Source organism: Mastomys coucha, unplaced genomic scaffold (assembly GCF_008632895.1).
Source record: "Mastomys coucha isolate ucsf_1 unplaced genomic scaffold, UCSF_Mcou_1 pScaffold23, whole genome shotgun sequence".
NCBI lineage: Eukaryota > Metazoa > Chordata > Mammalia > Rodentia > Muridae > Mastomys > Mastomys coucha.
In genome coordinates this window covers 9048126-9071776 of record NW_022196906.1, presented here as the reverse complement: position 1 = coordinate 9071776, position 23651 = coordinate 9048126, and the positions used below count along the sequence as shown (strand labels likewise).

The following is a 23651-nucleotide window of genomic DNA, read 5'->3' as shown; positions in this document are numbered from 1 at the left end:
TTCTGGGGAGTTTGTGGGAAGGTCCAAGTCCGTATGTGCTGATGGAATTAGATCTCCTGAATCTTCCAGAGGCTTCCAGTCATTCTCCTGACCCTTCCCCTCTAACGTAGAGAGCCCACGCATTGTTCGTCATACAAGCCAACACTATATGGTTATTTATTTCATTGCTGCTGATTTTAATTCAACCTGTAGGAATACTTGAATGTTTACAATTCACTTCATGCTACATTTTTACCATGTGTCTCCTTGGCAACGTCTGTACTTTTCATGTTTTATTTCAGGCTGCAGGAGGGCTAGAATCAGTCAAGAAGCAGGCTTGACTTCCTCCTCATAAGCCAGAGACTCCCTGTCTCTGCTGGAACCTCGAGCCTCACTTTTCATTCATTTAGGGAGCACTTTTTCACATCTCCATCTTCTATGAAAGTTATGATTTCATCATATGAGGGGTGGCAGGAGGCATGCATCAATGCAACTGATCGACTAGGAGGAGAAAGGTCTCTTAAAATCCTGCATTCTATGCTTGTTAAAGACATGACCTTGAGAGGAGGGGGGGGGCAGCTAGAAAAGAGTCCTGGTGTTTTTTAAACCATTAAATCAGTGTTAGAAATTAGTAATATAGCTGCCAAGACTCACACACAAATACAAAATGTTGAACAACAGAGCTAAGCCTATAAGGACACAATGCACCCTCTCTTTAGGCTCCCTAGACATTAGATGTAAGACCGATAAAAGCAACATTGTTTATTATAGACTGGGAATTCTACCTTAGCTCAGGGCAAGCTGCCCAGGGATGCTGTTGCCAGACACATGATGTGAGACCACTGCCTTTGCGGTGGGTCACTTGAATGTCCAGGTGAACGAGTAGGACCTAATACATACTATGGTGAAGGGATCTTTCATGCTTTTTAAAAATAATTATTATTACAGGTGAGGGGAAATTGATAGAAGCCATAGTCTTAGATAAAATGATACAACCACTAATAGTTGTTTGTAGTTTGCTTGACCGCATTGTCAAACAGGGTACCCAAATGATTCTGAATTCCTGCCTGCTAACTACGGAGACTGTGATTGCATGGCTTACTGAACTACCTGCTCTGTGGAGTTCATACATGATAGGCTGTACAATTGCATGAGAAGCAGGGCAAGCATCCATGACTTAACCTCCATATGTCAAAGATTGTTTAATTGTAAAAGTTTTTTTTGCCCTTTTTCACTTAGTTTTTTTTTTTTTTTTTAATGAAAACAAACCACAAAGTAGTTTTGTTTCACTATTTCTCTTTTTAATAAAGTTTCACACATGGCAATCTATATACATTTGTTTTTACTCAAAATTACCTGTTATTATAGGGTGTGTGTATGTGTAGAGTGCTTAAAACAGAACTATCTTAGATATTTATCCATCATGATTAAGTCAGTTATACCTATTGAAGGAACAGAATTACATCTCGCCACACACATTATCCTATGGCTCCTCCTGTGTGGTCCTGTCCATAATCAGCCTCCCTCTTCAGAGCTAGCCAGCATCTCCTGTGCTCACTGTGGAGGAGGTATCCTTGCTCCTGGCAAGCTCTTTCCACTTAGCCCTCACCTCGAGCTGCTTTCTCAAAGGCTGTCCCATCTCTCTTTCATCCGTTTCTGCCTTCCACATCATTCTATGAGGTAAGTTACCAGTGATGTCCACCACTGGAGCGTGTCCACCATTAACAGTGGAGAGCAAGGAACAGTCTTCCTCAACTCATAAGCCAGGATCCCCCGTAGTGTAGACTGTAAAGAGCTGCTCACACCTGTACTGTCTGACCCCAAGTATTCCTTATGCTACAGCAATGGCTCGAAATCCTCCAACAGTCAGTAAGCTGAGCCCTGTGCCCCAAGCAGATGTCACCATGAGGATATTCACATTGGCTTTCCCAGAGGTGTCTCCACCTTTATCTTACATCTCAGCCTTGAGCCTTCTGGACAACCCTCTAAGTCCTCCGGCTCTGCAGCATGACTCCCCAGCCAGCTTTCCTTCTTCCAGGGTCTGTGCTCAGGTTTTTAGGCTTTCGACCAAGCACCCTACACCACTGAGCCTCCTCATGGACCCTCCGCTATTTTCACAGTAAGTAAGGCTCCTGAAGATTCCATACCTCATCCCAAAACTCTGAATGAGATCTTAAAATGCATCTTTGAAGGCATGTGATAAGCTAAGGATCTTGTTGATGATGGACAGTTTATCTCAGATTATCCTGAAATGTAATCACAAGTATCCTTAGAAAAGAAAAAAAAAAACTGTTGGTCATGTGGCTCAGTTGAAGAGCTCTTGCCTAGACTGTACAAGGTCCCAAGTTCAATCCCCAGCCCTACAATAACAATAAATAAATAATGATAATATATAAAATGATAAAGCAGGGTATGGTGACTCACATCTTTAATCTGAGCACCTGAAACTGAGAGGCAGGAGGATCTTTGTGAGTCTCAGGGCAGCTTGGTCTATATAGTGAGTTCCAGAACAGCCAGGACTACACAGAGAGACTGTGTCTCAAAAGTAAAGTAAATTTAAATAGAAGATAAGTATAAGTGAAGTGGTGTGTGTGTGTGTGTGTGTGTGTGTGTGTGTGTGTGTGTGTGACTACAGAAGACTGATAAGACATTTTCTCTCCCTTGGTGACACAGATGTGGGCCAGATTAGACCAGATTAAAAGTAGAGAAAGGCAGGTTTATTAAGAGGCAGTTCTCACCAATCTCACAGGTAGAGGTCAATGAAGTTGCACATGTAGCCTAAAGCAAGGGGGTTATAGAGTTTAGGAGAGGAGTGATGCCATAGCTAGGAGCTGGGATTGTGTCCATACAGTTGGGTCAAAAGCTGAGCCCCTTGGTTGGTCCCCTTGGGTGGGTTGTGGGAAATGCAGAGACAAGAAGTGGTGACATGTTAGCCCAGAGTAGTTTTCTCCAAGTGGGCAGGAGAGGACAGGGTTAGGGGAAGGAGGGCATAAGCAGTTTTCCAGCTTGTGCAGGGCATGAGCAGAGATTCCATCCTGACAAAGACCACTGAAGCGAGACACTACTCTCCTGGCTTCTGGGGTGGAGGAAGGACCAAGAAATGCAAGGCACACAGCCGGAGAAACTGGAAAGGTCTCAGATGCACCATCTTGCAAGGTCTCCTGAGATGTCTGACCTCACCAACACCTTGACATTGATTTCAAACTTGACAGTTCCAGAGCAGTAGAAGAAACACGGGTTGCTGAGTTGCCGTAGGCTCTTGCAGTCCTTTTTGCATCCATCCCTACAGTATGAACTTCAGAATGTGTTCTCCAACCTTGGCCTTGATCTCAGGTCCACAGATCCTGTTTGGCAAGGTCATTCCAACAGTTCCCTGCACAAAGCCAATTCTGTCCCTTCGATCCACTGCCCACAAAGCTGTCTGCTGCTCTGCTCCCCCAGATCTGATCAGGTCACTTCCTGGTGAATACTATAACATCTTCCCATTACACTCCAGTGTTCTAGACTCTGTATCTATGTGGCCTGACGAAGGCCATGCCCACCTCTTCAGCTTCCTGGGTTCTTTGCTCCAGGAACTCCCGGGAGTTCTCGCCTTGCTTGGGCCTTTGCACATGCTCCTCTCTGTGCCCTTTAGTCTGCTCCCTTTGCCTTCTCTGTATCCCACTCCTCTCCCTTAGGTTTTCTGCTCTAGACACGAGTTCCTCAGACTGCCCTTTCCAATGTGACCCCCACTTCTGTTATGTCCCATCTCTAGTGTTCTCCTTTGTGGCACCAGTCATGGCATGTAATCTCTGTCTGTCAGCTAGAGTTTTGTCTGTATCTGGCTGGCATGAAGGTTCCCTGGAAGTGAGAACTTCTGACCTGTACTGCTTGCTTCTGTACCTACAAAGCAGACAGTCATGGAGTGCACGGCCATCACTCAGCAAATATTCAAGTGAGCATTTGAATATTCACACAGTGTAGGCAGTCTGTTGAGGTTGACTCTTGGCTTTGATTGTTCTCGTTGCTAAAGATCTTGTAACCAAATGCCAAGCATGTCAAGCAAGCAAAAGGGAGTTTTGGGAGGCTGGCTGTAAGAGCACACCCACCATGGATCACTCTGTAGCTAGAAAGACTTGAAGTCCCCAATGCTCCTTATAATTATCATAAGGCAATGTCATCAAAAATCAAAGGACATGAGAAATGTGCCCCCCCCACATGCACAGATGTTTCCATAGTGGTTCATTATTGGAACCAATGCACAATTCTATTGCAAGATGACACTGAAGAACTTGAATAGAGGAGTGTGGGAATATGAGAATTCTAAATCATTTGCCCATATTTTCTGAAAATCTGAAAAGAAACTAAAATCAAATTGAAATCTGGAGTTGGGGAGATGGCTCATTGGCAAAGTGATTGCCATACAATATAAGGCCCCTGCATGCAGCACTGAAGGGAGCTGGGTGGGGCATGTGGCCTCAATGGCAGCTGGGTAGGCACCTGCCATCACTGGCCAGCTTGTCTTGCCCACCAAGCTGATGAGCTCCAGCTTCAGAGAGCGAGAGACCTTGTCTCAAAGAGAAAAGAAAGGAAAAGGAAGTAAAATAAAATGAGCTGGGGAGTGATAGAGGAACATCACTCAGATAGACCTCTGCTTTTCACACAGAGACAAATTTTACATTAAAACCTAGGGGCTAGGGGCTAGAGAGATGGCTCAGCTGGTAAGAGCACTGACTGCTTTTCCAAAGGTCCAGAGTTCAATTCCCAGCAACCACATGGTGGCTCACAACCATCTGCAATGTGATCTGATGCCCTCTTCTGGTGTGTCTGAAGACAGCTACAGTGTACTCATATACATAAAATAAATTAATAAATCTTAAAAAAAAAACCCTAGGGTCTATTTTGAAAAATAAAATAAAACACATTGGTTATGCTTTCATTTAACTTGTTAGAGTTCTGAGATTATCAATGCCAATGATGTAAAATTCAGGAAAGGTTGTTAAAAAATAGCACCCCCTTATCTAGATGGTCTTATGTAGCCCAGGCTGCCCAGATTTCAGTGTGTAGTCATGGATGACCTTGAACTCTGGCTCTCCTGTCTTTATCTCTCAAGTGCTGGGACTGCAAGCGCGTGTCACTACACTCCTCTGGTATCCCACTGGATTCTAAGGACAATCTCAGGGAGCCTGTCGGATCATGCTTATTCAGGTGACAGACCAAGAATCTCTAGTGAACATCCCTGGTCACACAGCAAGTAAGAAATGAACCTCGGTACTGGGCTCCTGGCTTTTATCTTCGGTTTCCTGCCAGGAATGTTGGCTCAGAACAGAGATTTTATTTTTTGTCTGCTTTTTTTTTTTTTTTTTTTTTTTTTTTTTTTTTTTTTTTTTTGGAGTAAGAAAAATGGTTCCCTCAGCTCTTGTGCCCTGAGGTACCATTTCTAGCATCGGTCTGAGGCTTTCTTTACTTCTGCACACCTTGGAAGTCTCCTCACTTCAGCTCTCCCTCCACTCCACTCCACACACTGTTGAAGAGCAAGTGCCTTAAAGCATCACTGTACACCGCACTTCCCTCCACCACTCCCTACTGTCCACTGACACAAGTTCAGACTATGCTCCTGCTCCACCTTCCATCTTTGACCCCACACCAGTGCCTGGTGTCTCTTCTTCCCAGTTCCCAACAGCTTCTCTTTGTTGTCTCTTAAGTTCATCAATCTTTGATTGATGTCTTAAAGAAGGAACAAAACTGCCAGGGTGGGGGAAGTTTATAAAACTACCTAGACCAAATGGAGCACCTCAGAAGTCCATATGTGATTACTGAGCAGATATGCAACCCACTATCACTGGCCCAGGGTGAGTGGGGTGTTAGAGGATTGTGGGCACCCACAGAGTACTTGACTCATCCCAACTAGGGGAGGGGTCATGACAGGCTTCCCAAAGGGGCCATTTCTCCTCTCTGATGAGTTGATCTTGGCAGAAAGAGAAGGGAAACTTCAATGTTTGACTTACTGGTTCCTAGAAAACACTCAACACAGTTCTGCCTGCCCCAAACAGACTCATCCTCCCAGGCCATGTTACCCTGCGTCATCCCAACCCCACGCCACATGCCTTTCAAGGAACAGATAGGAGTGGGAACTGGGCCACTTAAAAACCACTCAAAGTGAAAGAGATTAACTTATCGACCGTTTGAGTAAAATTAAAGCATGCGGTTACCACATTTATCTCCTAGCACTTCATAGCCATTTGGGAAATGGTTTGGAGGGTCTGGAGGATGCCTTTCTGTAAGCAGTTAAGTGATGATTGGGTAAATTGGGTGCTGGTTGCTGACTGTGCAGGTGGGGAGCTGTCAAGTCTGCCATATTTAGATAAGAGAAGCACATCAGTTCAGAATTGTTGGCGCAGCTGTCAAGAGTTATGCAAACTCTAAAAATGGAGTACCGGGCTTCTAGCTTGGATGCCAGTACCAACAGCAATGGTTAAGGAAACGTAGAAGACAATAGTTTAGGTTTGAGATAAGAATTGAGTGTGAGCTTTGCCAGCGCAGGGCTGTGAAGGTCTCTGATAGTCTTTAGAAGACGAGTCCAGTAGACAGGTTTGTGGGCCTTGGAGTTACCTCCTTAGACCCCGCTGATATACACAGCCCAGAGAAAGCATCTATGCTTGGCACCTTCACTTCCAAGGCCGTTTGCGGGCAAATGGTTGGAAAGTTCTTGAATGCCTCATTGTCTACTACGAGTGAGGTATTCAGAAGGAGCTCACTGTAGTTCACCAACACCATGTACGCACCAGTTAGTACGCCTTAAGGACCATGACTACTGCTTTGGACAGCAAAGGTAGAAGAAAGGGCAAAGGGCTGAGCCTGACACCAGTCAGTTACATACTGCTCTTCCTTTACAGAACTCTGAAAAGGTGCAGGCCCCTTCCACAACATACTTGCGTCATCACCGCAAGATTATCTCGACCTTTTTCTGGCACCCGCTGTTTTTGAAGGTGTTGTTACTATGTTGTGTTTTGTTTTTAACAGAACCAGGATTGCACCCTGGAGTGTAGTGCTGTGGTAGAGCGCTTGTCTAGCTTGCAGCGCTGCACAAGCCGTGGCTTCCTCTTCAGCATCACACGCTCAATGGTGGGCAAGGCTTAGAAAGGGGATAGCTCGTGCTCAGGGAGGGGGGATGTCAGCAGAAAGGAGCGCAAAAACTCACACACAAAAAAGAAAACCTTTTTTTTTTTTTTTAAATCCTGTGTGAAGGGCACAGGGATGGGAGTGGCGAGACCGTCCTCAGGGACACAGGGTGGGGCTATCCTTATCCAGTCCTGGTTCTAGGGTCGCGGTGCAGCCGCGCCCACCCCGCCCGCGTCAGCGCGCTTCCGGAAACCGCTCGCCCCTGGGAACTCGGTTTCCCTCGCGTAGGTTCCGGAAGAGCTCGGTTCCCGTAGCGGAGCGCGCAGGGCGGGCGCGGGCAGCTGTGGCGAAGAGCTTTGTTCCCGGCAAGCTGTAGTCCCTGCGCTCTCGGAGTGGCCCGAGTTCTGGTGGCGCGCGCGCCGGGGACCCGCGGGGGCGGAGCACCGGTGTGCTAGCTGCAGCCGGAGCTCTGGGGCTCGGGCACCCTGCGTTGCTTGGGGTGGTCCCAGGCAGCTGCGGCCCCCGTGCGCTCCCTGCGGGGTAGGCGCAGCGACTGCCAAGGCGGTGCAATGCTGGGCCCTCCCGGGAGCCCGGGAAGGGAAAGCGGAAGCCGCGCGCCCGGTCGATGACCGCGCGGATTCGGCGTCTCGCCCCGGCTGCCCGCAGCACCCGCGCCTGCCCTCGGTTGCCGGTCCAGCGGCACCCGGCGCGCCGTGACCATGGCTATCGCCCACTTGGCCACGGAGTACGTGTTCTCGGACTTCCTGCTGAAAGAGCCCACGGAGCCCAAGTTCAAGGGGCTGCGGCTGGAGCTGGCGGTGGACAAGATGGTCACGTGTATTGCCGTGGGTCTGCCTCTGCTGCTCATCTCGCTGGCCTTCGCTCAGGAGATCTCCATCGGTGAGGCTGGGGGTGCGGGGCGCAGGGGCAGTCTGGGCTAGGTTGGTATCGTCTGAGGTTGGTTGCTGATAGATCTCCTCGAATACCGCTGGCATTTCCGCACGCCCCTCCTAATGCAGCCACTCTGGTTGTACCAGATTTTGATTCTGAATCCTTATTTGCCCATGTGTAACCTGGGTACCTCTTGATTTTCCTAGCATCCCCCTTCCAGTTCCTTTGTCTCCTGCGTCCTATTATTGTGGCTCGGAGTTTACATTCAGCCTGTTGCCGCTAGACATGCCAAGAAACTGCACTCCCTACTCCTCTCTCCAGTAATTGTACAGTCACCTATAATTTCCTGAGTGGTTCCAGGGAGGATATAAAGACAGGCGTTCCTCATACAGGGTGCCGTTTCACTGCCTTGCCTTTAAATGATGCTTGAGTTCTGCCTTAGGGTTATGTGTGCTGTTGAGTAACTGCCCCTGGAGGCAGGAGAGGTCCTCAACCTAAGCCTTACAATGAATGAAAGATGAAGAAATGGCCCGATCCCCTTCATATACGCTCTCCTTTCGTCCTAATAGTTATGTGCAATTCCAAAGTCTAGTGTTGTGGGCAAGATCATGAGGGAGGGTGAGTGATCTTATTTATCCTAACTTTCATAACCTGAGTGAGGGTGTGAATTTCAGCTAAGTTGTGTAGGAGGGCCAATGGCATTTGCAGGTGGGGCAGGACCTCGAAGAATACCTGTGTCAGGTGTGGGTAACCCTAGATGAGACTGTTGCCAAGATTTTGAAATAATATTTACATGTCAGCCAAGACCCTCTGGGAAGCTGAGTATATAAGCCTGGGTTAATTACCAAAGAAAGGCACATTCCCACTCGCCTGGGATTGGGAAGCTATTGACTGACAGGCTGACAGCAGCATCAATGAGTAATAGGGAGGGCACAGAGCTTCTGGATGTAGGAGGGGAGAGGTGGACCTGGGTAAGTGAGTGCCCTGCACTGGGGCATTAGGGGCAAACAGAGGAAGGAAGATGAGGGATCCTTCTGAGAGATGAGGGGCAACCGGAAGCTGCTTGGTACCTCGATTTTAACAGGCTGTGGAGAGAAGAGAGTACTCCCGGTGAGCATGCTAGTGGGACCTGGAGTTGAGGTAAACTTGGTTAAGAAAGGACGTAGTCTGTGCCAGGTATGGCTGAGTTGGTCAGGGTGGCAGAAAGTAATGGTAATGGTGCTGAAGTAATGGTGCAACGTGAGTTTTCGGTTTTCCTGGTTCTTGGGCAGGGATTGTCCTGCTGAAAGGAAAACTAAAGTCCTTTGGATCCCAATGATAGTTTCTGCTGTGGGCTGAGCCAGGTGCCAGGCATCCAGACCCTAAGAAGAAATGTCCCTGTGCTGAAGAAGCAAGTCTTGGACACCTAGTGCAGGCAGAGGGCCAACAGGGAAGAGCTGATAACTGTCTGTAGAGTTCCTCGACTAGATGGGCTCCTGAGGCACCTGATGTGCAGGTCAAGATGGATGTGCTGTGTGGAAGGCATCTTGGGGGGAGGCATGGAAAGTGGGTTCAGCCAGCAAGGCTCTGCTTCTGCTGTGTGTGAACCTTGCTGTGCACTCTGGGGGATAGGAAGGATTCTGAGGCATGGTCCTCTCTCTACCCGTGAGACTTTACCATCCAGATAGATACTGTCTGCTAACTGGTGACTTCCTGCTGCCTATTGTGGCTCCGGGATAAGGCAGCTGCGGGAACTCTGAGCACCGGCCTGGCTGGCTCTTAGGTGACTTCTTAGGCTCAGGCAGATACTCCTGTCTTCTGAAGGGCTCAGGAGGTTCAAGGGGAAGACAGGTGTGTGGGATGAAGGCAGTACAAGTCCTAGGAGGTTAGTGTTCATGGTCAGTGACTGATTTTGTGAAGTTTAATTGTGTGACACTGAGTGCAGAATAAACTGAGAGAGAGAGAGAGAGAGAGAGAGAGAGAGAGAGAGAGAGAGAGAGAGAGAGAGAGAGGTCATAGCCCTAGGATGCTGGACATTTTTATGAAAACTTGACAATAACTAGAGTCATTGGGAAGAGGGAACCTTAACCAAAAGGATGCCCTGATCACATTGATAATTGGTGTAGGAGTACCCAGGTCACTGACAGGGCTACTTCTGGCTAGGTGGTCCTGGGGTGTGTAAGAAAGCAGGCTGAGAAAGCCACGAGAAGCAAGCCAGTAAGCAGCACTTCTCCATGGCCTCTGCTTCAGTTCCTGCCTCCGGGTTCCTGCCCTGATTTTCTGCCTTGATTTCCCTCAGTGTGGCGGAGAGAGCTGTAGGCTGAAATAACCTGTCTTCCTCAACCTGCTTTTGGTCATGGTGTTTATTACAGCAATAGAAACCTTAAGTAAGACAACCAGAGATAGCGGAGCCATTTTCAATGAAGAGAGCAGTTTGACCACCATACTGCCAGAGAGAATAGCCCTGGAGTATGGGTGAGGCAGAACCTGACAGCTCCAAGCGTGGCCCTGGGATCCTTCCCTCTCTGCAGTCTGGGATACTCTTATCACGTAGCCCATCCACGTGGGCTATCTCATCTACTAGGTGCTTTTATTGATCCATCCCTGTTGCACTGTACATCAAAGCCAGTTTTCAAACATTTTATTATTTTTTTTGAGTGAGTGAAAGGTGATCCATTTGGGTATGTTCAGATGTTTCCTGAGCCAGGGGTGCAGTCGGCCGATGCTTGACAGCAGAGTGTAGAAACATGCAGGATTTAGAGTCCTTCTTTCAGGTATGGCCCATCAAAACAGTTGGACATGGAACACCTTTAAAAAGAGCATTTTATTAGATGGGCTTTCTGATGCCAGGCTGTGCATCAAAGGTTGCTGTGGGGTGCGGCCAAAGGAGGGGTTCCGCCACTCACAGTAGCAGTGGGGTTCAGGGCACAGTTGACGGGATTGAACTTTTAAAAAGATTCGTAGTGTGTGAGGCTGGGTGAGTTGGAGTTGAGAGGAAGGAGACTTAGTGGCTGCCAGAGCTCCAGCAGCATCACTGCCTCCAGAGTGGGTGTGGCCATCGGCATGGAGGTGGGCGGAACCACTCTCTGTGCTTTGGAGTCCGCATGGGAGGACAGATGTAAAATTAGAATTTTGCAACTCACTCTGTAGACCAGGCTGGCCTCGAACTCAGAAATCCGCCTGCCTCTGCCTTCCAAGTGCTGGGATTAAAGGCGTGCGCCACTACTAGAACTTTTAATTAAAATTAGAACTCGTTCATGGCTGCTTGTGTCATTTATCCTCTATTGATAAGGAGTGTCTTTGAAAGCCTTGATTAAAATGACCACTCTGTGTTGTCCCTAACCCTGTGCCCCACTGAAGCAGCTCACACGGGCCCACATGGGGGTGCTGTCTGGGCTGCTGAAGTCCACAGTGGAAACAGCACTGTCTACTCACTGGGTTTTGCTCTACCTATGGCTTGTAGGTTTTCTCAGGAGTGATGTTGGACTGAATATAAGAACTCAGAACTCAGTTGGGCAACTGCTGTGGCTAGTTCTGGGACCACCCTCCCACGCCCACCCCTTCCCCAGCTGTGTGCCACTGGGTGGAGGAGAGAGTCTTCCAGCTGTTCTACCAGCCCTCCCCTTGCCGTTCTTCATCTGGTATCCAGGCCTCTGCAGTGTGTGCTGGGCACGTCTTAGTGAAGGCCTTGGGGCTTTTGCTCTGCCCTCTCTCCTCTGGCCTCTGATTTTCAGAGGTGTAGCCAGTAGCCGCCACTATTGAGATGCCTGCTTGCCACGCCTACTGGGAGGGATCTAACTGAGCCTCTCCCTGAAGTTGCTACAAATAACTGATACTGTGTGTATAAGCATGGACTGATATCTAGCTTCCCCATAACAGCATACCCTCAAGTCACACTCAGAAACAAAGAGCCAGGTGTGGGGGTCCAGCGAGGCCCTCTTGTACAGGTATTTGACCCTGTATTTTTGAAGTATGAGTACTAAACTCAGGCTTCTGTGACTGTGTATAGCTGACCATAGTGAACAGCTTGCCCTCTTCTCCCTCTGCAGCCATACGTGTATATCATATTAAACAGGTCCAGCTGTAGCATAGTAATCTAGTCTCTCCACTTGGGACCTTTTTGGAACTTTTTGTATCACCTTGTATTAAGTGTCACCTTACTCAGTTTATTGTTGTTGCTATTGTTGTTTTGTTGCTGTTTATTTCCTATGTGTGTATCTGTGTGTGTGGGTGTTGCTGTTTATTTCCTGTGTCTCTGTATGGGTGTTGCTGTGTGTGTGTTACTGTTTATTTCCTGTGTGTGTGTGTGTGTTGCTGTTTATTTCTTGTGTCTGTGTCCATGAGGGTGCTGCTGTGTGTATGTGGGTGTTGCTGTTTATTTCCTGTATCTGTGTGTGTGTGGGTGCATACCCTCCCCCCCGTATGCATGTGTGTTAATAAAAGGATAGCTTGCAAAAGGGGCTTGTCTCCTTCCTTCCTGTGGGTCTGGGTGCTAGGTCTCCAACTTGAGTCATTAGACTTGGTGAGCCAGTGCCTTTACTCCTGAACCATTCAACTGCTTCTTAATGGCAGAATAATAAACACCCTATAGTACAGTCTAGCCATAAGTCAGTTGAGCAGTCCCCCATGACAGACACTAAAATTCTTTCCAAGTTTCAGCTCTGGCATGGACATTTTGCTTATCATAAACTCTGCAAACACTCCCTTTTTCCCTGCACTGGGGGGTGGGGAAGATGAGAACAATATCAGTTTCCAGAAAGATGAACTCATTTCCCAGAATGACTTTGCACTCCTAAGTTTGCATTTCAGCCAAGTGTAAGGAAGCACTCCTCGGGGCCTGTCTAGCCTTGACTCCTGCAAATTCGATTCTCGGGTTTGGAAGATTTATCATGTTGATGCGTTTTTCTGTGTTTGTGCTCTGGCCTCTATATGTATATGGAAGCACAAGCATCATACACATACTCTTAGATAAATCTTTTTAAAAAGAAGCTTATTGTATGCTTTTAATCCCATCTCTATGAGTTTGAAGCCAGCCTGGTCTATAGAGCCTGGTTTCAGGACAGCCAAGGCTACACAGAGAAACCCCGTCTCAAAACCAACCAACCAAAAAGAAAGCTGGTTTTTTTTTTTTTCAGCTCTATCATTACTAGAATGCTATCTCACCCATGTAGCAGGTGACCATCCATTTATTTTCTCCTAACCATCTTGAGTGATTTTATTTCACATTTACCACTTGGTCTGTTTTGTTCTTTCAATAAGATATCAAGACTGTTTATAATTTCCCCACTGTCACTTACTGGGAAGCCTAGATGTCCTGGATAGTTTTATATCGACTGGACTCTGGCTACAGTCATTGGAGAGGAGGGAGCCTCAATTGAGAAGATGCCTCCATAAAATCAGGCTGTGGGCCAGACCATAGGACATTTTCTTAATTAATGATCAATGTGGGAAGGCACAACACATTGTAGAAGGGGCTGCACTTGGGTGCCGGGAGGGGTGGTGGAGGTCCTAGGTTCTATCCTGGTAAATGGTGCAGATTCTGCCTGTCTTGTCAGTATGTGGCCTGGTGTCGCCGCTGGCAGGGCAGGCAGTTGCCAGTGCAGTGTGACTGTTCCACTGTGTCCTTGGTGTCAGACCCAGCAGGCACGCCTACCGCTGTGCCATGGCTGGTCAGATGGATTTTCCAACTTGTCTCAGCAAGGCGCAGCAGATTTGTTTCTTCCAGAGGCTGGGCTGAACCCTGCATAGGGGACAGAATCTTCATTCCTGGTCTATAGTGGTGTGAATGACAGCGGCTCCCTGGTCCCCAGTTGATCGAACTGTTTGGGATGGCTTAGGAGGCGTATCACTGGGGTGGACTTTGAGGTTTCAAAACCCTGCATCAGGCCCAGTCACTCCTTCTCTGCCTGCTGCCTGTGAATCAGGAAGAGAAGCTCTCAGCTACCGCTTCAGCACCACGCCATCTGCTTCCTGCAGTGATGACCACGGACTAACCCGCGATACTGCCAGCAAGCTCCCCATCAATGCTTTCCTTAGTAAAAGGTGCTTTAGTCATGGTGTCAGTAGAACAGTAGCTAAGGCACCAGCTCAGCTTGTAGGAGTTCTAAGAAGAGTCTCCCCTGTGACATTTACTGCTCAGAGCTCTCAGGGCTGCGGTCCCTGGGACTTTCATGTCAGTCTCCCTTGCCTCCCAATTTCCCTCTAGCATGAAAGGGTTCAGTCCAGGGAAATAACTATACAACATTCAAGGTTAAATGCAGTTTGTCAAAGGCTGTGTGTCTGTGTGCATTGGGGTGTGGTTGTTAATGATCCAGCCATAAAGGGAAAAACTAAACCCCTCCCTCCCGTTGTGTGTGTGTGTGTGTATGTGTGTGTGTGTGTTACTCTTGATAGCATTTTAACATTATTATAAGATTTAAACAGTGCCAGAAAGGCAGCACAATGTGTAAGGAAGCTTGCTGTCAAACCTGAAAGCCAGAGTTCAGTCACCTGGACCTTCATGGTAGAAGGAGAGAATCAAGTCTACACACACACCCGAAAGTACACACAAAGTAAATAAATGGAAAAATATTAAAGATTTAAATATATGCATTGTGTTGCAAATTGTTCATTTAATGTGCCTTGGAGATGTTTTCATGCTCATGCTTCTGTGTGTGTGAGAGAGAGAGAGAGTGGGGAGGGAGAACATGTGTGTGCAGGCAGGCATGTGCATGCCTCTCTCACCTTGTTCAGACAGGCTTCTCCTACTCTAGCTCTACCTGGGCCTGGGATCTGGGCAGTTTTCCTGTCTCCACCCCCATGTCCTCAGGCTTGGGCCTTTACTCCTGAGCCCCTTCCTGGCTCTCCTTGTGGTACTTGGGGGTAGAGCTTTCTCAGTGTGACTGCTCCTCACCTCTTTTAGCTGCTGTGTCCTGATGATGAGCTCAGCGCAGCCTTTGTGCAAGCAGTTCTCCACAGCAGTGGCTTTCAGCCTCTGTTCTCATACACGCTTCCAAAACAGCTTTTGTTTATGATTTATTTCTATTGTTATTTTAAAATAAATTAAAGCTTTGAAATTTAAAAATTGTTCTTAAATAATATTAATATATTTGCCTCAAATTATATATGTGATATCTAATACATTTTTTTTTTTAAAAGTAACCTCAAAAGCTTGAATGGCATTGTCTTACATTTGTATAAATCCCAAGAAAGTAGAGTAGAAAGCCATACAGTCCTATGGTGTTACTGCAAATAAACATCTGGGCCTCTGTCTGGAAAGGACCCCAGGCTACCTTTGAGAGCAGTCATTCTGGAGCCCTTCAGAACCCATGCTCCCTGTCAGCAGGCTCAGGGCTCTTTGGTTCTATGCCTTTTTATCTCAGACTTAAAACTTTACATTAAAAAAAGTGTCTGTGGGGGTGGGGGAGAGCGCACACCAGTGCGTGCGTGTGTCTAGGAGCACACGCCCTTCGTTCATACCAGTGGATACTCTAGGGAGTCAGGTCTCTCCTTCCACCATGGGATCTGGGATCTGGGAATCCAGTCTTGGTCATTGGTGTGCATAGCAAATGCTTTTGCCCTCTGAACCATCTCACAGGCCCAACATTGTCCACTTTTAGTTTGTTGTTTGTAAAATTGAGGTGCCATTTCCAGGTTTGTAGTTCCCTGTTTACATGATTTCAAGGAAGTCTGCTGAGAGAGTCATATATTCTGGGCTCCAGCTGTCAGGCTTGGCAGTGCCTGGGGACTACCCCTTCCCTCCTGGCTGACAGCATTACTTTTCAGCCTGTAGAAACAGAAGCCTGTCTGCTTGTTATCCTTGCCTTGTGAAATTCTTTCCCATCCTTTGGAAATCAGTGATTCCCACCTCTGTCTGCTGTCTCTCTACCGCCCACCCAACCCCCCTTTCTGGCTTTTTTGAGACACAGCTTCATGTAGCCTAGGTCAACCTCAAATTCCCTAGCCTCTTGCCTATTCTCCTCTGGTGCTGAGATTACAGGTGCGGGACACAGTAACTGCCTCAGCTTTTGTTTGTTTTTTTTTGAAACAGGGTTTCTCTGTGGAGCCCTGGCTGTCCAGAAACTTGCTCTGTAGACCAGGCTAGCTTCAAACTCACAAAGATTGGGCAGTGGCGCACGCCTTTAATCCCAGCACTTGGGAGGCAGAGGAAGGCGGATTTCTGAGTTCGAGGCCAGCCTGGTGTACAGAGTGAATTCCAGGACAACCAGGGCTATACAGAGAAACCCTGTCTCAAAAAAACCAGAAAAAGAAAAAAAAAAATTATACAAATAAATACAAAAAAAAAAAAAAAAAAAAAAAAAAAAAAGAAAAGAAAAAAAGAAAAAAAAATCAAACTCACAAAGATCTGTCTGCGTCTGCTTCCTGAGATGTGTGCCACCATTGCACAGTAAACTTTTAATTTTAAAGCTAAAGGTCTTGAGAGAGGGGTGGGGAGAGGGAGAGAGAGATTTTCACTTTTGTGTCTACATTTAGTCAGCTGTTTTACATACACTTTATTAGGAAGTTAGAGTGGCCTTGTTAAAGTTTTCCTTTAAGTGTTAACATCTACTTCACACTTGGTCTAACCTGGGATTCCTGAGAGCTCACAGGGCTGGCAACTCCCCCCCACCCCCACCCCATCAGAGCAGCTTCTCCTAGGCTGTGCTCTGTCTGGGAGGCCAGCCTCCCCTCTGTCTGCACCAGAGAGTCATTTGCAAACCAGAAGGTAGTACCTGTTCAATGTCTGAACCACAAAGCAAGGGCTGAAGCCTGGCTCTGGCTTGCTTGCTCCTAGGTGGAGTCGCCAACTGTGAAGGGAGGGAGATGAAGCGCACACAGTGGAAGGTAGACATGTTAAGGGCTGCAAGCTGCTGCTTCTCAAGTCTCCACTCAGACTCAGGCCATGAGTGGGGTCCCTGACTGCTGAGATGAGACTGGGTAGGAAGGGCTGGCTGTTCCTCCCTCCAGTGTCCTTGAGGAAGGAGACCTCAAGGACCATTGCCCCCAACATTCTCCCCCCTCCTAGGACTTCATTCCTCTCCTGAACACTCCATTTGCTCCCTGTGCACACATGGGAGAGATCTGGGGGAGCCGAAAGTCAGTTTCTGTTTAGGAACCAAGGGAACACAGTTAAGGTATTTATTCCCCACACCAAGAAACAGCTGGGTAGGCCACGTGACCAGAAGGCACCTCTCCTAAGATCAGTTTCACTCTGTGAGGACACTGAGCTAATATTAGTTAGGAGAGACACACTCTGGTACGTCATAATAAGAGCTGTGGCTCGTGTATGCTCTGGGGTGCTTAGTTATTTCTTTCGTTCACTGCTGTTCTCATTTTTGGCATGTATCACCTGGACTGCACTGTAAGAGTGTCTCATAAAGATACAGGAAGAGTGCAGCCCTGAGATGGCATGAACCCCAGGCTCTGGCTTGTGTAGTGTTGGCACAAGATCTTGGGATGGGTCACACCTCATTTGGATGTTAGAGGAAAAGCTTGTGAGAATAGCACTTGCCACTTGAGTGTTTGAATCTGTCCTGTGAAACCCATGTGATCTGTGTAGACTGTCCTTGGCTTTGCAGGAGTCTCATGACACTGTCTTCATAATGGTGACAGTCACCATAGGTTCCTTTTACTTATCATAGTCATAATCTCTTTCAGTACAGAGTGAAGATGCTCAAGGGCGTATCCACAGAAGGCTTCTTTGTATTAGGAACTACCAAAGCTGGCTTCTAGATGACATCTTTGAGGGAGAAATGATGGTGTCAGCTAAGCTGAATCTTGCTCCAGGTTGGGGCATTTTTAAGTATTAAGTCCATATTTCTCAAGAACTACCTTTATGGCAGTGGGTTTGTTGGTGAATTTTAGAAGATAAAACTATTAAGTAGGTGAGGAATTACTAATCATGTGTACACTGAAAAAAAAACAAAACACAGCATGAGACTCAAGAAGCCAATCTCCTGCCCCATGCTGGCTGAGAAGCACTAACCCTAGCTGTCTGTTCTTGTGTGTGTGTGTGTGTGTTTTGTGTGTTTGTGTGGATGTGACTGGGGGTGGGGAGGGGAGTTTGTCTGTCACTGCTAGAACTTGGCAAGTAGGCCAAGTTGACTGGCTTGTGAGCCCCCAGGGATCATCCTGTCTCGACCTCCCCTGCACTGGGGGTACAAGCACTGACTACTATCAATGGGATTTTTTCCTAAGTGTTCTTGGGGGTCAAACTCAGGTCCTTGTGCCTGTAAGGTAAGCCCTTTATTGACTGAGCTCGCTGTGTGACTAGCCAGATGATGGCAACTCATTTCATGCCCAAAATGAAAACAGTTATCTAACCTGATAGGAAGTAAAAGAAAACCAAATGCCTATTGAATACAGTTGTTTTTGTTTGTTTGTTTTGTTTTTCGAAAGCAACAGCAGAGAAAGAGATCCTAGAAGCTCTCCTCAGGGAAGGCCTAACCTGATTTCCCCGTATGCTAACTTACCCTTGGCCATACTTACTGGCCTTCCAGAATGCTTCTAACAACCTGCTCTTAAAGGGATGTTTCGAAGTTGTCCCTGGTCTTCATACCATCTGTTTCTTTTACATTCTTCTTCTTCTCTCTCTCTCTCTCTTTTTTTTTTTAAGAAATAGGGGAAAGAGATCAAAGGGAATTCTTTTTTTTTTTAAGATTTATTTATTTTATGTACGCAAGTACAGTGTAGCTATCTTCAGACACACTAGAAGAGGGATCGGATCCCATTACAAATGGTTGTGAGCCACCATGTGGTTGCTAGGAATTGAACTCAGGACCTCTGGAAGAGCATTCAGTGCTCTTAACCTCTGAGCCATCTCTCCAGCCCCCTTTTACATTATTCTTGAGCTAACTTTCCCCCATCTGCCTCTTGCATCTCCATGTTGCATGCCCACTGTGGTTCTGGGCCAGCCTCTCCTGCTACCTTCTAAGAACCCAGGGCCAACACAGTCCACCTACTGGAAGCTTGACCAGTCTGCATTGCTGCAAGGGTTTGCTCCCTGGCTCTCATGTGTCACATTTCAGTTGTGACTGACAGACAGGCCAGTCTCTTTCTCTGCCAGGTGGGCTCCATGCAGAGAGTCCCCACCACCTGTCTGACATTACACAGAGGCCTAGGTGCTTGGGTAAGCTGTGTGTGCCAGCTGTTAGCCACAAATCTTGCTGGCTCTGTAGTGTGTTTTGTGTGTGTGTGTGTGCGTGTGTGTGTATGCACAAGTCTGAGTACACACAAAGGGTGTGTATTGTTCGGCTCTATCACTCCCTATTCCCTTGAGATGGGGCAAGCCCTGTCACTCTCTTCCTTATTCCCTGGAGCTCTTGTGCGCCTCCTCCTGTCCCCCACAGAACTGGGGTTACAGGCCCAGGTGATCATGCCCAGCTTTTTATGTGGGTTTTTGAAATTTGAACACACCTCTCATGCTTGCTCAGCAAGCACTGAGCCATCTTCCCAGCCTAGCTGAGTGGTTTAAATGACACCTTTTCATGCACTTGCATCTCAGCTCAGCATTGGATTTTTCTGGGGTTGATTTTGGCTGACTTGTGTGTTCTGTGTCAATTGGCTAACCTTGCATTCCATGGGGTCTAATTATACAGACATGATTCAGCCCCAGATCTGTCTGTTTTTTTCTCCTCTCCAGTCATATGTGAAATATATATATCATATATATATATATATATATATATATATATATATATATATATATATATCCAGCCTTGAATCATAACTTAGCTAAGTATTGATTGGACTATTATTTTAAATGCTCTGAGTCTCATTTGTAAGACAGAGATAATGTTAGTAATTCATAGGGTTCTTTGATTGAATGCAGTGTGGATCAGTTACTTTATATTGCTGTGATCAAATTCCCTGACAGAAATGACTGAAAGGATGAAAGAGTTGTTTTGGTTGCTGGTTTTGGAGGGACCTCAGCCCACCAGAGCGTATTGTGGTGGGAGCCTGGGGCTATGGTTGCTTACACCATGGTAAACAAGGAAACACAGGGTGGACTGGCCTATAGTAGAGACCTTGGTTGTGACCTCTAAAAGCCTGTCCCTCATGACTTGTTTCTTGCCCACCCCCAAAGATTCTACCACCCCAAATAGCATCAGCAATTGGGGAGTAAGCATTCAAAATGAATCTGTGGGAACATTTTAGGCTGGAGCCATCAGAGTTGTACTGGGAGAGGGGTTGGGGACCCAGTGTGAATGAGCTGTTTCCAGCTCATAGTGATGAATGAAGCAAGCTGAAGGAGTGTGGCATGCACATGATACAATGTTTACAGTCTCCATGCCAGATCCCTTACCCTTTCGCAGAGAAGTCACTTCTGCAATCATAAGAAGTACTTAGCACCCAGTAGAATAACACAGGTGACTAACATCACCTGTTAACAGGAAGCTGTCATCTGATGCTTCTCACACTGGCACCCTAAGGAAAAAGCCCAGGCCTTCCAAGGTGCAGAAGTCCAAACATTAAAACAAAACAAAACAAAACAAAACAAAAAACCAAGCAAGCACAGATCAAGGTGCACCTTGCTTTGGATGGAGAGTCTGTGCTTAGGAGTATGATGAACAGAGAGGCATAGTTGTCACTGAGAGAAGTCAGGGGAGGAACTCATCACATCCTGAAGGAGGAAACCTTGGAGGAACAGTACTCGATGGCTTGCTTGCAGACCACACATAGCTCCACAGCCCAGAACCACATGCAGGAAATGGAGCTACCCACCGTGGACTGGGCCCTCCTGCATCATCGAATGAGGCAAGCCCACAGGCTAAGCTGATCTGGGCAATCTCAACTGAGACTTAGGTAGCTCTAGGCTGTGCCAGTTGGTAGTTAAAGGTATCACGGAAAGAAGGGGGCTTTTTTTTTTTTTTCCTAGTAAGGGAAACTCAGTTTGTACAGATAGCTTTATTATATCGAGTTCCTGTTGCTATTCTTTAACTTGGTGACTGCATTGAGTTCAGAAAAAGCCCTTGTGGCACCACCCACAAGGGGCCCTACCCCCTTGATCACTAATTGAGAAAATGCCCCACAGCTGGATCTCATGGAGGCACTTCCCCAATTGAAGCTCCCTTCTCTGTGATAACTCCAGCCTGTGTCAAGTTGACACACAAAACCAGCCAGTACAATTGACCCCTTGTCAACTTGACACACAAACACTTCACTATTAAGCCTCAACCATTACTTTCTTATTCATCCCCAAGATCTAAAGTCCCACAGTCTTTACATATTAAAAGTTCAATCAATTTGGTCTCTTAACTGTGGGGTCCACTAAAATACTTTCCTTCAAGAGGGAAAAATATCAGGGCACAGTCACAATCAAAAGCAAAACCAATGTCTGGGATCCAACTCACGATCTTCTGGGCTCCTCTAAGGGCTTTGGTCACCTCTCCAGCTCTGCCCTTTGCAGCACACATCTTGTCTTCTGGGCTCCAGACGCCTGTACTCCATTGCTGCTGCTGTCCTTGGTGGTCATTGCATGATACTGGCATTCCCAAAACACTGCTGTAACTAGGCTTTACCAATAGCCTCTCATAGACTGTCTTCACGGTGCCAAGCCTCAACTCCTTTGCATGACACCTTCAGTCCTAGGCTATCAATTGCAAACTGAGGCTGCACCTTCACCAATGGCCTTCCATGGCCTCTCACTGTGCGGAGCCTCAGCTGCTCTTCATGACCCCTTCGTGCTATCAAAACCAGTACCACCTGGGTGACTCTTACACATTACCAAGTCCTTTGCAGCAGAAGGTACAACCTTGGCTATCTCCGGAGCACAGCGCCTTTGTGCTCTCAGAAAACACTTCCCAGAAGATGTCACCTCAGTGATGCTGGTCTCTTCTTAATCACCGCTAATTTCTTAGCTCCAGCTAAACAGCATCAATAGTCCCAGTAATGCAAAGTTTTCACTTTAGTAGTTCTGGTATCTTGTTAATCACAGCTGATACTTCAGCCCCAGCTAACCAGAACCACAGAATCTTCACAATCAAAACATGGACCTGATAAGAGTCTTTAATCTTCCCTCTGAAATTTCACAAGCCAGGCCTCCATCTACTGCACTGTTCTCAACATGATCTTCCAAGCTCCTACAGAACATCCCACAGAGTTCCTAGCAACCAATAGCTCTTCTAGCTCAAAGTTCCAAAGTCCTTCCATAGTCCTCCCCAAAACATGGTCAGGTTGTCATAAGATACGCAGAACTTACTGACAGAAAGGGATGGAGATCTGTGGCTATCACGTGGCTCAGCCACGGAAGAATGTATATATCTCATAGATGCAGTATGGAATGGGATGCCATTGTAATGATCTTGCAGTTTTTCTGTAAGTCTGAAAAAATTCAAAATGAAGGATTGACTTAAAAAGGATGAGGTAATTAACAGCAACATACTTTTTTCTGTTTGTTTGTTTTTTGTTGTTGTTTTTGTTTTTTTGAGATAGGGTTTCTCTGTATAGCCGTGGCTGTCCTGGAACTCACTCTGTAGACCAGGCTGGCCTCGAACTCAGAAATCTACCAGCCTCTGCCTCCCAAGTGCTGGGATTAAAGGCATGCGCCACCACTGCCTGGCTGCAACATGCTCTTTCACTTTAAAGTCCTGTGTGCCCACAGTACAAATTTGTAACTAATTTGTAACTAATTTTTGGGTGTCTGAAGTAGTTTGTCTTAGGTGACAGCAGTATTTAAAGAATTCAGTCCTTTGTCTCTCTGTAATCTTTCAGGCACCACTGAGCGCCTCTTGTGCTGTTCTTTTACATTCATGGGACGGCTGTCAGGCTCTGTTAGGGATGTACAAGTTTTCTTTGGAAGTGAGTTCTGGCACAGGAGTGAAACCTCGCACACCACCCAGTTATTTACTGTCGGTTTCTGGATATACTCCTGGCCTCGGTCGCCGGTGTCAGGGCATGTGGTCACCCACTCTTCCCTGACCACACTTGCCAACTTTTTTTGTTTCTCTGGCTACGGGCCACACATCCAGGTTCCTGCCACTGGTATGGACAGGATATTGCTTTTCTCCTTGTAAAGACAGAGCTGTCCTGGTGCAGTCTTGTCCAGTTTCTTGGACTTGCAAGGAGCAGCAGCACCTCCTGAAACTCCTCGCTCAGTTGGTGGTAAAGTGTCTGGGGCATGTTAGAGGCTCCTGTAAATAACGCCTGTGCCTGTCTTAGCGAAGAGCAGGTGTTACAGAGATGTGGGTTCCACAGCCCAGGCCGGTGCACAGGAGTTCTTGTGAGTTAGCCTGGCCTAACTGCTACGAAAATCAATTCACTTCCATCCAAGTTTGGGCTGCAAAAAGTGCTTATATTTTGTCACATTTCTCACTGTCCTGCCCTGTCTCCTGAGGCTCACTGGCCTGTCCCCTGAGGCTCACTGCCCTGTCTCCTGAGGCTCACTGTCCTGTCTCCTGATGCTCACTGCCCTGTCCCCTGAGGCTCACTGCCTCTCTCCTGAGGCTCACTGCCTCTCTCCTGAGGCTCACTGCCCTGTCTCCTGAGGCTCACTGCCTCTCTCCTGAGGCTCACTGCCCTGTCTCCTGAGGCTCACTGCCCTGTCCCCTGAGGCTCACTGCCCTGTCTCCTCAGGCTCACTGCCCTGTCTCCTCAGGCTCACTGTCCTGCCCTGTCTCCTGAGGCTCACTGCCGTGTCTCCTGAGGCTCACTGTCCTGCCCTGTCTCCTGAGGCTCACTGTCCTGCCCTGTCTCCTGAGGCTCACTGCCCTGTCTCCTGAGGC

At 47.3% G+C, this 23651-nt stretch overlaps 1 protein-coding gene across 1 annotated transcript in view; it reads left to right on the top strand.

Annotated features, from left to right (window-relative positions):
* Nucleotides 1–7342: 7342 nt before the first annotated feature.
* Panx1 (pannexin 1) overlaps nucleotides 7343–23651 on the top strand; it is a 40491-nt gene continuing 24182 nt past the window's right edge. Inside the window, exon 1 of the mRNA XM_031343991.1 lies at nucleotides 7343–7980. Within this exon, the coding sequence (XP_031199851.1) occupies nucleotides 7800–7980 (181 nt within the window). The 5' untranslated portion in view covers nucleotides 7343–7799. The remainder of the gene's footprint in view (nucleotides 7981–23651) is intronic.